We start from the raw sequence: 13,922 nt of genomic DNA on the forward strand, positions 1-13,922 counted from the left end.
TTCTCTGGTCTTTGTATAAAATTTTCAGTCTAACACAGAATGTCACAATTTTGTTATGTTATGAATAAGTGATTGATTCCAAATCATCTGAAGAGATAAAGAATCGACATTTCGAAAGACGAAAAATATCATTAGAAACACCCACGCTCACTAACATCTAATTATTAAAGCATTTATGCAATTAATTAATAATATAGTAAACTATGATAGCAAGTAAAAAATGTAAGCTACCTTTTTTTTCTTTCATGCAGAGTATAATTTTTTCTAAAGTCTTACCAACGATCCTTGCCTGGAGCCTTTCTATGAGTATATATTTTTTGGTGTCAAACTCCTCACAATATCTCCATTTTGGTACAAAGTAAGTAATTTAGGAAGCCTAATTAAAAGATAAATATGTACTAATTATTTTCTACAGTAAAATTACTATTAAGCAACAGAAACACAAAGGAATAAAACCGGTAACATGAAAACATTAAAAGCGTGATAAATTATACATGTAGACTATTTATGAGTAGTAATAAAAATGGATAATAATAAAAAACTGGATAAAAATAAAAATAAAAAAACTGGATAAAAACTGTAATATAAAGTTTTCAATTTTAAAACTTTCCCATCTAGACAAATATTTCTTAGATGGCTGGTTAAAATGCACGCCGTTTCAAATACTGCAAATGATTAAGCAGTGATCACACGTATCAAATAATTTAAATGTATTCTACTAAAATTCTTGTGATGAAAGTGATTACAATATAAGCATTCAGCAGTACAGGACAGGACAGGGTTAATCATGGGGATTACCATGTCTTTACTACCAGATAAGCAGATATACAGAGGGTGCTTACACATTTTGAGAAAAAAATCGTGGACGTTTAATTAATGTTTAAAATGTAAAGAGTATGTTTTTAAATGTTTGATCTGATAGCATTTTTTTCTGGGCTATATGTCTGCATTGTGATTTCCGTGATAGAACGGCTTTTCGTAAAATTTCCAGGTGTAGTAATTTTCCCCTTTCCTATTAATAATACTGATTATTTTTTACTTAGAAATTTTAATACAATGTATTTCACAAAGTTTTTGAATTATGGAATAGGAATATGTCTCTTCAGAAAGCCAAAAACATATCCTCCAATCTACAGCTTGTTTAAGTGAGATATTTTGAAAGAAGAATAAATTTAATAGCAACATGCGATATTTCTAATTTCATATAATAAGCTGTTGCCAGAAACTTTTGTATCGAAACATTTGATTTTTTAAAATTCATTATCGAAATTGTTCTAAATATGTGTAAAAATCTTCTATAGCCCTTTTATCCCACCAGTCTTAAAACTATACCTGAGGCCAAACTTATGGTGAGTATATCGTAAAGATATGCATATCGTATCGTATTATACATCAGTAATAATGATGCTAATACTTGTTGTTGTTGCTTACTCATGCTCACTTGTATAGTCAGACAAGGAGCACAGGATGACCCCTGTCGTTGGCAACAGCCTTGACCACCATACAGGCGATAGAGCGACTTTACTCAGTTCCGCCCACAATCTTAATGGAGAGTACTCCGGGGGGGGGGACAAGTGAGAGAGTCTCCCACTTCTCTTTCCCTACTATCGACCTCTCGAGAAGACATTCGGCTCGCTGCGTATTTAGTGTCCCCATCCCGCACGGATACTATATATTTACAAAAATCCATGCATTCTTCGGGATTCAAATCCAGGCCCTTCGATACGGCAGTTGCTAACCACTACATCGGTTGAACGGCGTGCTAATACTTAATAACACTATACGCTGCGACTCAAGGAAATAAGCAGATTAAATTATAATAGTAAATAAAATAACTAATACTATTTTAGTATTAGGTCTTTTATTAACTAAATATATTGGCTATATAATAATTTACAATTACATGATTAAAATACACTCAGTTGTTTATCATTTATAAAATATATAGAGTCCTTATTCTTTAATCTGTGCTTTATTCTTCACTCCATGTCTTTCGCTCTTATTGTTTAGTCCGTGCTAATGCAGTATTATACTGCCTCTGCAAGTCATTTTACGCCTACAATAAATAGACAACATGTTTAACAAGCGGTCTTTGCAACGTTCTTGTCTTCTAAGAGAGAGAGAGAAATTTCCTGATGTTATATTCGTGTTGCAATACGTGTGTAAACAAAAATTATTTACCAACAATTTATGAAATATGTAAAATATTATTTTTTTTTTTTTTTTTTTTTTTTTTTTTTACCAAGGACCCTCAGCCGACTTTGGCTTGGCCACTACTAAGACCAAATGTGGTCCTCACTTTATCATGAAGGCACCTAGTAGGTAGCCCGGCCACTTTGCCTCCTATGAAGGGACTGACTATGGCTTCCCCGGGATTCCACCCCTTGCCCTTTGGTATCGCAGCTGCCTCCTCTAACCACCATACCATCTGGGCGGCATGTGAAATGTCATAAAATTGCAAAAAATTAATATCATTGTATTCCCGATGACGTTCTGCAACTATCGATACAAGTTTCAACGTTCAAATCACGATCGTTTGGCAATTAAATGGCCGAACTTTAAGAGGAAAACAAGCAACCTATATCCACCGCGTGGCGTCATCAATCAAGTCTGTGATTGTTACTAATTGAATCTGCCCCAAAATAGACACCATTACACTATGTTTTTCTTTTCATGCATGTTTTAATGCTTCTAAATGGAGTACACTAACAAAAAGCGACATTGGAGGAAGTTGTAGCGTTATTAGCTCAGAAGCGTGTTAGCTCAGAAAGGGTATTGTTTAAATTTTGGCATTTTGCGTCGATTCACTAAAAAAGGCGAATCACTTTTGAATTTGTCGCCACCAAATATTATTGCCCATTAGTTTATTTAAAAAAATTAAATAATGAAGAGTCTTCATAAATGTATATGTTACCGTGAAAGACCGAAATTCGAGAATGTCGACTTTCACCGGAAAATATCAACATTCACCAAATACGTCGGTGAAAGACCGAATATTTCACTACATTCTTGTATATTCGGACTCTCACCGGTGTATGTCGACAATCACAGATATGTTCCGGTGAAAGTTGAAAAGACAGGTCATAAAGGGCCATAATAGTTTAAGTTGTTGCAATAAATAAGATTGAAACACATAATTTAGTAAGTTTTTTTATTACTGTTATTTTATTTTCTCATTTAGAACGTACTGTATAATTAAGTAAGTTTTTAACTTCTATTATTTTCCTTTCTCATTTTGAATATATTGTGTGTTTTAGGTTCTCATGTTCTTAAGTTCTTATTTCAAGTCTCAAGTGCGTTTATTTGCGACTGAATTACGGAGAAGAAAATATAATATTGTTATATGTTCAACATTCACCATTAGTACATGGTGAATGTCGACATTGACCGGTGTAAGTCAGAAATAAGAGTATTTGGAAAATATTTCGAACATACACCAAGAGACTATGTGAATGTTGACATTCACCGGTGAAAGTCGACATTCTCCAGATTTCGGTGTTTCACCGTAACATATGTATGTTTCTCGCATTTGATAAAACACCGGTACCTAGAGCAATCAAATTTCGATTAACGTGCGTCTTCACCTGAATACCGACATTGAAGCCCGAATTTGGAATTTATTTTACTAACTATTTCATATTTTGTAAAGCATTTATGAGTTTTTGATTAAGAGACTCAACGATTTCAAAACCATTGATGGCAAAAACGGGAAAAAGCATTTTCTGTCTTCAACGCGTAAGACTATGTAAATGGAATTCTAAAAATATGCTCTTTTAAATATTTTGAGATATTGCTGCTGGATTGAATTTTATGGGTTTAAGTGTGAACAACATTATATTTAACAAATAATAGAAAATTGCGAGCGAGATACCTTCCTCACTGCAGATATATACGTATTTTAAAAGACTGAAACAATAAACGTGTTTGGTAAAGTCAACTTCTCGTTTTGAAATCTGAAATATCTTCAAAGAACCAGAACAAAGCATGAATTTTAGAGCTTGTTTACTTACATATGAAGAAACACAAAAGACGTCAAGAATTATAGACTGGTGCATAAGTAAGTTTACTGGATTGGCGACACTACATTGTTAAGCCTTCGTTTTTCGTTGTTAATTTTTTTTTCTCTTCAGTTTGGAGTTTGTTGCCAACAGCTTGTAAGTCTTTAACGGGTCCCTTTGGCCATTTACAAGGCTAATCAGTACACAGTGTCAAGCAGAGAAAATGATGGTAATCCTTCTGATTACCATCTTTTCCGGTCTCTTTCCAACAACATTCAGGAACAAGAGTTTCATGAGCAAGCTTCTCTTATCAAACTGACTAACAGATTTCTACAACTCGAAGCCATAACATTTCTGCAGAACAGGCACTGAACTCCTATCTGAACGCTGGCAGAAATGGTGTATTGACAAAAATGGTGATTACCTTGGTGAATACGTGAGGTATCATTCATTTATGAAGTAGCCTATGCGTGTCGTATTATTGTGTATTGTAGTGTATTTACACTAATAAAATCATAGCATGGTAAAAACGGCAACCCAGTGATGAACGGCACGGACTTAGACACGAACTGAACACATTAATTAATTTTCATCCTGGTGGGAGCCGACGAAAGTACAAGTGATAGTACTGTCAAAATAATAAGACAATATAGTTAATAGGCATAAAATCATAAACAAGAACATTTTAGTACTATGATAACTGATAACTACTTAAATTACCTTTGTAAGTTTCAGCTGCATCATTTTTCATAACGATAAATTCATTTAATTTTCCACTATAATAATAATCAACCTTTCTCGTGATATTTATCTAATCAGGAAAGAAAAGAAATTTCAGAGGAAAGAAATTTGTGAAAAGAAAAAAAATACTACAGTCAAACCCCGCTACAACGAATCCGCTTTATAACGAACCCTGTGTGTAACGAAGGAACCGTTTGGCCGCGTTCAATTTCCTATAAACTTAAGTTATTTTTATACGGCTCGGATATTTTAGATATACAGCTAGATTTTATACGTATGGAACGAACTCCCAAATTTATAAAAATCGGAAATTAAAAACTTTGTGGATGTCTTGAATATAAAAGGTTTTTTAATCTTTCAAGCACTTTTTCAGAATTTCTGCTCTTTTCAATTTAAAAAACACTAACTTTTCATTAAATCGTATTTACGATATTAAAATAACTATACCCACCTTAAAGTTATAGTTCTTTTATCATCTCCCTCACCCTTCTCTCTATTATTATAAAAGGCTTATGGGATGCAGATAAATCTCGCAACTCTTTGAAACCAGTGCACCCAATAAGTATACCTTTAAGGCTCTTACCATGCTGTACACTGAGCGAAAGAACCATTTGATCCATTGAGACAAAGGACTTGAATCTGTTTTTTGACAGAGCGTCAGACAGAGCTCCTTTCAAAGCTGATGATTATTGATAATCGTAAATGTGCATCTTAGGTGGAAGTGTGTAATTCCAGGGATATATCAAAATCATGAGTTTTATGCTAGGTAATGTTTTATATAAAATTATAAACGTATGGTGAAACTGAAAAACAATTTATACTATTAAAATATGTGCACGTCTATTCGTTTGTTTGTTTGGAGTTTCGACAGAAGTACCACCCGGATTCCAAAAATTCGTGGAAAGCCATATCGATCATTCTCATCTTCGTACGAATTTAATCAGCCGAGATATATAAAAAATCTGCTTTATTTCGAAAAGTGTTGCCACTGTTCGCTTTCAAATCGTAGTTTGTTAATAAAAATTTGTTATACAAAATCTCTACCTATAATAAAAGGAGGAGTCTGTCTGGGTGTCTTTCGTTCATGCTGCGCGTAAGCTAATAGAATTTGCATAGGGGTGCATCTAGACAAGAGCCAATGCACCTCGAAGCGATTTTTTTCAAAATTTGAATAAGATTTTTTTTATACTTTATGTTTTTTGATGAAATCGCAACCAATCGATAATTCTCTCTCATTATATCAGCAATAATAACACGCAGCCATTGTTGCTGATATATCGCTGTTGCCGTTTTTGCTGATATCAGCATTGCTGCCACTCGAAAAATGAGGGCGATAATTCTCTGCAGTTTTTGAATTTAATGTTTCCCTTGAATACTGGACGTTTGTCGAGAGGTACTTGGATATTACGTTTGTAGAGGGAACGTTTGTTTTTCTGTACATTTAAAAGCCAGACGACGGCTAGTATGAAATAAAAATAGCATTGACAAACTTTAAAATTATTATTATTATGTAAGGTCATATTCTGACGTTGAAGAAAATAAGTCTGGTAAGAAAACAAGCGACTGCATGTGGCATCATTATATGTGGAAACGTTTTCGTTAATGTCAACATTTTAAATAAATATATGCTGCTTGTAACTTTTTAGTCCAAAGGGATTTGAATCCCGAAGGACTATTAGTTTCGTTTTGGCATTTTGCGTCGGACTCATAAATGTCGGTTCACTTTTCAAACTGTTGCCACAAAATGTTAGAGTCCTGCATTATATTTGAAGAAATTAAATAATGAAAAATCTGCATAAATGTATATATATTTCTCGTATTGTGATAAAACAACGGTACATAGAGTCATCGAATTTTGAATAACGTAATCCTCCAACGAATATGAGCATGTGGAAGACCAAATTTGAAATTTGAAATTTGTTTTATGATCGATTTCCTATTTTTTAAAACTTTGACGAATTTTTGATTAACAAACTCAAGGATTTCAAAGCGAGCAATGGCAACGTTGTGTAGAAAAAACATTTTTATCTCCAGCGCGTGAGTCTCTGTATCGGAAATTCTAAAGATATGCTCGTTTTAAAACTATTTTGCGATATTGCTGTTGCACTGGATCTTATGGTTTAAGTGCGAGGAACATGATATTTAATAAAGAAAAGTAACACACAAAATGTTAAAAAACGCCCCTTTGGACGTAATTTAAAATCTGAAACATTTCAGATTTTTTTTTTATTTATTTTTTATTTATTTTTATTATTTTGTTTAACAGATCCGCCATGTGCAGATCGATAATGAAGAAAACATTTTCCTTTTTGGTACTGACTGTCGTAGTTCTTCCCTCTCTTGGGTTAACCAGGTAAAGTATTACAACAATAATAACTGAAAATAAAATGCTTGCGAAATTCCAAAACATATAATTAATTAATTATGTAATTAATATAATTAATTAAACATATAATTAAAATTTTAAATAAATCGAATATTTTGATTGTGAACCTAGCGCGTTATCTGCACGCTCAGCTGGTTTAACAATAACATATTTTGAAGTAAGATGTGTTACTAAGTTCAAAACTTAGAAATACAGGGTTTCTGGTAAGTAAGTACCTATTGATTTGGCAAGAAAGTAATTTCGGTTTGCACAAATAGATGGACTTTGATTTGTTATTCTTCTATCAATCTTATAATTTTTCTTTCTTTTGAGATTTTGCAGCTGATACTTTTATGTTGCTATAGAAAAAAATTTTGTGTATTTTTCCTTGCGAATGTTAGTTTACTGTCAATCTTAATCTTACATCTGCACGTAAAGAACTGTACGTAAAGGAGAATAAAGGACTCTTTTTTCCAAAACGGATTGTAAAATGGATTCAGAAGAAATTTTTTTCGTGACGTGTGTACGTACGTACGTAACGTGTGTGTACGTCATATTTGTTAATATTTAACGAAGATATTTTGAGTTTTCATATATTTTTGTCTTGCCGTGAAGTGAGAAGTGATAATAATTAAATGAGAAATATATCTCCAATTAAATTCGAGGAAATAAGTTTAAAGGAAATGCAGCAAAAAATGTGTATAATTTAACAGATGGTATAAAGAAGTCATGTGGTATCCACGTCAGAATTTTTATTTTCCTAAAGGCAACAAAGCTTCTGAGGCTCAGAATTAGACATGCGGAGTTTATGGTATTGATTGCTTAACAAAACGCATATGCCAGAATTGGTTTAAAAAATTTTACTCAAGAGCTTTTTCACTTGAAGAGGACCAACGTTATGGCTGATCTTCTGAAGTTGATGACGACAAAATTAAAGCCATAATTGAACTTACGCGTCATGTAACTGTGCAAGAGATTGCAAAAAGGTTACATGTATCACAGACAGCAACTGAAAATTACACAAGACATCTTGGACTCCCGATATTTGGGTTCTGCTCGATTCAGGAAGATGCTGTTATTTGGATACTAAATTACTTTCCATAAAAGTATCAGATAGCTGTCTTTAAGAATCATCTTCTTTTATCTTTTCCTTGTCTCTAAGTGTCACTCGACTTTGCTTCAGATTCACGGGCCCTTCTGTTTCATTCAAGACGTGTTCAATGTGATTTGTTGTTACCTATGTTTTAAACCATTTCTAAAGTGAGAAGTAACATTAACAGCATTTTCGCAAAAACGAACTCGCAACTTCGAATGCCTTAATCACATATTATATAAAGAGTCGTGTGTGTGTATAATAATAAAGATATGTAAATAAATAGGAAATGAAAATACAAAATTTTCTAATTCTGCTTCTTGTGTGCACTAGCATCTGCATTAAAAATTAAATATAATAGTTGGGATATACACACACTGGCCAATGAATTAAAAAAACCTTTGAGATTTTCATTTGAATGAGCGCTAGGGATGAAGTATGCAAGTTGTTTTTATGACGTGGTTTTTATGACGTTTTATGACGTGTTTTTATGCAAGTTGTTTTTATGACGTTTTTACACGCAGTTAGAATGCTAGGATCAGTAATATGTAAGAGTGATTTTCACGATGAATAAAGCATAAGGAGAAAAACGGCAGATCTTTCAATCATTTGAAAAACGGCTTATTGTTGGTGCAGTTTATCAGTGGCCTCGATTTCGAAGACAGCAAATCTCACTGGGTTCTCAAAAGCAGCCATATCAAAGGTTTCCAAATGTTGGAATCAGAACCTACAGAGATCTTCACAGATCATCAACCAAGGCTCTTCCCAACAGATTTCAACTCGAACCATGCGCAGAGGATAGAAATGCATAGTCGGGTGCCTGTGAAAAAAACCACTCATTTCTACCCGATATGCAAAAATTCGTTTGCAATGATGTCGGGAAAGAAGATTCTGGACATCTGAGGATTGGAAACGGGTAATGTGGTCGTATGAATGGTGTCCGCCGATAACATCGCTGCAAAAACATCGCGGACGAAAACCTCGCGGAGAAAACAACGCAGGGCGAAAATGTCGTGATACAAAACATCATAGTACAAAACATCGACGTCGAAAATAAAGCGGTTCAAAAACTTCGCAGTTTAAAAACATCGTTGTCGAAAATATCGTGGTAAAAGATAAAGTATCTACAAATCATCGCATGACGATAATATCGCAGACAAGCTTTTTTTAGATTTTAATAATTGTAAATAAATATTCCCATAATGATTTGCGAGCGCAAGATGGAACAAAGGATAATTTTTACTTTCACATATTTTTATTAACTAATAAATTTTTGCTGAAAATGTAAGAAGGAAACTTAAGCATAGAAAATTAAATGTAACTTATAGATTATACTTTTCATGAAAAATTACCAGTAAAAATTTCATAAAAAATGATTTATTATTGACCTTCGTTAGCTAACTATGTCGGTTTAAAATTCTATTAAGTGCTATAAGTTGCATTAATTTTCTATGTTTAAGTTTCCTTTTTACTTGTTCAGCAAAATTTATTAGTTAATAAAAAATATGAAAGTAAAAATTATCCTTCTTTCCATCTTGCGCTCACAAATCATTATGGGAATATCCATTTACAGTTATTAAAGCCTGAAAAAAGCATGTCTTCGATGTTATCGTCATGCGATGACTTGTAGATTCTTTATTTTTACCACGATATTTTGGACGACGATGTTTTGTACCACGATGTTTTAGAACTGCCATGTTTTCTCTTTGCGATGTTTTCTCCCACGATGCTTTCTAGCACGACGTTTTCGCCTTGCGTTGTTTTCTCTGCGACGTTTTCGTCCGCGATGTTTTCGGCTGTAACCCGTATGAATCACGCTACACCTTATTTTGCACTGATGGAAGACGTTGAATTTGGCGAGAATCTCATGAATCCATGAACTCGTCTTGCCTTACTCGCACTGTGCAAGAATCTGGTGGGAGTATCGTGATATGGGGCATGTTCTGCCGGCGTGCAAGTGGTGTTCTGGTGTTCTTCGAGAATAAACAAACAGCCATGGGATATCTAGATATACTGGCAGATCAAGTGCACTCTACGATGTTGCCTTTTTACGCTGATGGTGACGGATGTTTCATAGACTTACAAGATCTAAAAAGCTGCATAGCCGATGCATGGAATTCTCTGGAAGTAAATGCACTCCCGAACCATGCGGACTCGATGGCCCAATGAATCAGAGCAGTTATTCTTGCGAAAAGGTGGTCCAACAAAATCTTGGGTTTCTAATTTATTGGCCAGTATGTGTAGAAACATTCAGAATGAAAAGTCCTTTTTAATATTTCTTGCTTTTAATTTTGTTCAAACCGTAATTTCACTTTTTACTATTTTAAGTTAAAATTTCTTTTTTTTTTTTTTTTTTGAAATAATTGTTGAGTGTTATTAAAATAGAAGTACTATTTAAGTGTGTGTTAATATTATTCAACAGAAAAGATTTAGCTGTTTGAGCTGAAGACTATAGCTAGCATTTTTATAAAGAAAATGGACATATAAATTTTGAACTTCCTTATATATATCATAATTTAAAATTTTTGCTGATGACTACTTCTTTGAGAAATTATAGTGCAGTTTGAAGCTTTCAGATACTAATTTTTATTTATTGATTTATTTGGTTTCGTCCCGCAGTCTAAGTGCTTTCATCTTATGGACTGTATCTGAAGATAATACGAAATACAGTTGGGGGTAAGTTTAGTTCTTTTTAATGACATTACATTTTATTCACAGTTGATGATGATACAGCTTTGAGGTGAGATGTATTTTAACCCGTAACAGGGGAGGTGAAAAAGTTGAACATAGCAGGGGACGTGCGGTCTCAGAGACCGCGCATTATAATAATTTTTTTAAAAATCGTCTAATTAAAATATCATCATGATAGTTCACTTAGATGTTCTTTAAACATTTTACTCTGAAAAGAAAATATGTTTTTACACTTTAAAGTGAAATTAAAGTTTTCCCAGAAAATTTCCCCATAGCCTCAAATTTTTCGATGAAAATCATATGCTGCACTAAATTCTATAAAACTAAAAATAAGAATGCATCTATTTTGAATTAACTATTTTATCTATATTAGTTAATATTCAAAGCAAATTTTAACATCAGAAAATTAATTGTATATAGCCCAATACAAAAAAATTTTGACAGTACCTAAAATATCAGTATCTCACTGATTTTCTGATAGTAAACAATTTAGTTTTCGTCTTCTTTAGCATATTCATTGCATAACTTTTGCGTGCATTCCAAACAAACAGGGTCTTGGCAAGATAAACATAAATATACTGTCTTTCTTTTCCTGCTTGGGGGGCACAGACGACATGTTTTCCTTGATTTTAATTTTGCTTCTTTTGTTTTACTGCTCCACATCCTTAGACTCAGCTTCTTTTCCTAAAATCCGCTTTATCGTCAGGCGCAATTCTCGATTTATTCTTGGATTTTTCCCTCTCGTGTGTAGTAGTGGTTGGACTAATTCTCTCGCTAATTCTTTCGAAAACACCATTCTGGTCATAACAGGGTTTTGATTATAACCTTGGTGCAAAATGTATGCGTTTACTGTACTCATATCTACTAACCGGTAGAAAAGAGCCATAGGCCAACGCGTTGTTCTCCTACTACAGGAATGGACAGAACATTTTTCATCTAAAGCATCAACACCACCTTTGATTCTGTTATAAAAAGCAATTATTTCAGGTTTCTGTGTTTCCGAGTCTGTTTCTATCGAATGATGCAATGATGACATCAAAACCACTGCTCGCCTTTTTTCGCAGAAATTTTCTTCACAGTCATCTTCTTCACTAAAATCACTTCCAACTTCGTCTAGAATTTTTTTCAGTTCTTCTGCATAACGGGGATCAGAAGGATAAGTGAATCTCCGCGGACCTAACTTCAGAGCCATGTGTTCACTACGCCGAAAATTGTAACACTGAGAGGGAGGTGAGGTCTCACAGACCGCTCTAGAAGAATTTCAACAGATACACTTGCCAAAGCATTCCGATAAAAAGGGGCCAGAAAGAAGGTCACGAAACGTGAAGCTAGGGGAAGAATCCATTCACTTGGACAAAGCATGCAATAGGGCTGATGGGAGGAACATGTGGCGCGGTCCGTCAGACCGCATGTCCCCTGTTACGTGTTTTAATCTAAAAAGTAGGAAAGTATCACAAAAACGTCAATTAAATCTAGCTGCATAGTATAATATCGAATAAGTACAGTGGAAGATTTTATATCAGTATTTATCATGTTCCATATTGCTATTTTGTTTTCATACCTTGCTGATAACAATCATTTATCAATTTAATATGATGTTCATTAAATGTGTTAGATTAAATGTAGGCGTACAAAATGTGTGTGATTTCGGACCAGGAAACATTAAATCTCAACCGTGACCAAATCAAATCTGGATGGATTCGTTCCATGGATATTTGGAATGGAAGCTACGAAATTTAAGAAATAATATATAAGAAATATAAGAAATGGAAATAATTATAAGAAATTAAATATATTAATTATAAGAAAATATAAGAAATGGAAGCTACGAAATTTTTAATGAATTAAAAATTTCGTAGCATCAATTTGGCGCCCCTTGGATGCTGCGCCCGGGGACAGATGCCCCCCTTGCCCCACCCTAGCTACGCCACTGCAGACACAAGAGTACACAGGAGAGAATGCAGTGATTCCTGATATATATATATATATATATATATATGTTTTAGTAATTTACTGTATTACGAGTGTTTCAGTGCTAGCTGGACATGCTGGCCATTCATTTCACAAGAATGCACAAGAGAATTTACTAAATATACACAGCTGATTTAGTAAATATACATAATATATATACTGATAAATATACACAAATAAATGTACTGATAATATACATAGATGTTTTAGTAATTTATTGTATTACGGATGTTTGAATGCTAGTTGGACATGCTAGCCACTCACATCGTAAGAATACGCACGAGAGACTTTAGTAACACCTAAAAAATATAATAGATGTTTTTTAGTAATTTACTGTATTACTCATGTTTCAATGCTAGCTATTTACACAACAAGAATGCTCAGGAAAGAACTCGGAAATTCCTGATAAATATGCATACATTTTTCAGTAATTTACTGTATTACGCTATTTAAATTTTACTTTTAACAGCTATGGTATAATTACATTTTGATCACTGAATTACGCAGAGTCAAAGAGCGCCAAGGTAACGTGCATTTGTAGACTTTACGATAAGTTTCCCACCTTTCTCAGTATAATAATTACTGAGTTTGGATTCGATTCCCGGAGAATGCGTGGATGTTTTTAAACGTCTGTGCGACATGGCAGCAGTCAGAATGCATGGAAAGCCAAAAAGAATCCTCCGAGTGGTCTGACTAAGAGCAGACAGATAGAGACTCTTGGACCGTCTCCCGCGGGATGGTCTGAGAGACAAAATTCCATCAAAACTGGGGCCAAGCTGGACAATGTCATATTTTCGCCAAAGAACATGGGACTCAAGGTCCATGCTAACGCACTCTTATGCTCTTTGCCACGGTGAAATTCTTGAACTAGTTCTAATTAGGTCAGAGAAGTACGATAAGACCCATCAGCAATAAATTCCATCCGGGGCACTTTTTGTCTTAATAATAAAAGTCTAAAAATTTAGAGGAAAGAAAATTGTTAAAAAAAAAAAAGAAATAGTTGTGTATCCCTGCATTTATATTTATGGATCATGAAGTTAAATCTTTTTATGTAGCAAGTTGA

General features: G+C 33.9%; 2 protein-coding genes across 3 annotated transcripts in view; both read left to right on the top strand.

Annotated features, from left to right (window-relative positions):
- Positions 1-362, top strand: part of LOC118203494 (mechanosensitive cation channel Tmem63-like) — a 68,625-nt gene extending 68,263 nt beyond the window's left edge. The window contains exon 14 of the mRNA XM_035375779.2: positions 252-362. Within this exon, the coding sequence (XP_035231670.2) occupies positions 252-362 (111 nt within the window). The remainder of the gene's footprint in view (positions 1-251) is intronic.
- A 6,275-nt stretch (positions 363-6,637) lies between these two features.
- Positions 6,638-13,922, top strand: part of LOC146998942 (mechanosensitive cation channel Tmem63-like) — a 43,400-nt gene continuing 36,115 nt past the window's right edge. For both annotated transcript variants that reach the window (XM_085812036.1, XM_085812037.1), the window contains exons 1-2: positions 6,638-7,092; positions 10,817-10,873. In XM_085812036.1, the coding sequence (XP_085668162.1) occupies positions 7,013-7,092; positions 10,817-10,873 (137 nt within the window). In that variant the 5' untranslated portion in view covers positions 6,638-7,012. The remainder of the gene's footprint in view (positions 7,093-10,816; positions 10,874-13,922) is intronic.

The sequence above is a fragment of the Stegodyphus dumicola genome, chromosome 2 (assembly GCF_044657685.1).
Source record: "Stegodyphus dumicola isolate Sdum_Otavi_A_Nest chromosome 2, ASM4465768v1".
Taxonomy (NCBI): Eukaryota; Metazoa; Arthropoda; class Arachnida; order Araneae; family Eresidae; genus Stegodyphus; species Stegodyphus dumicola.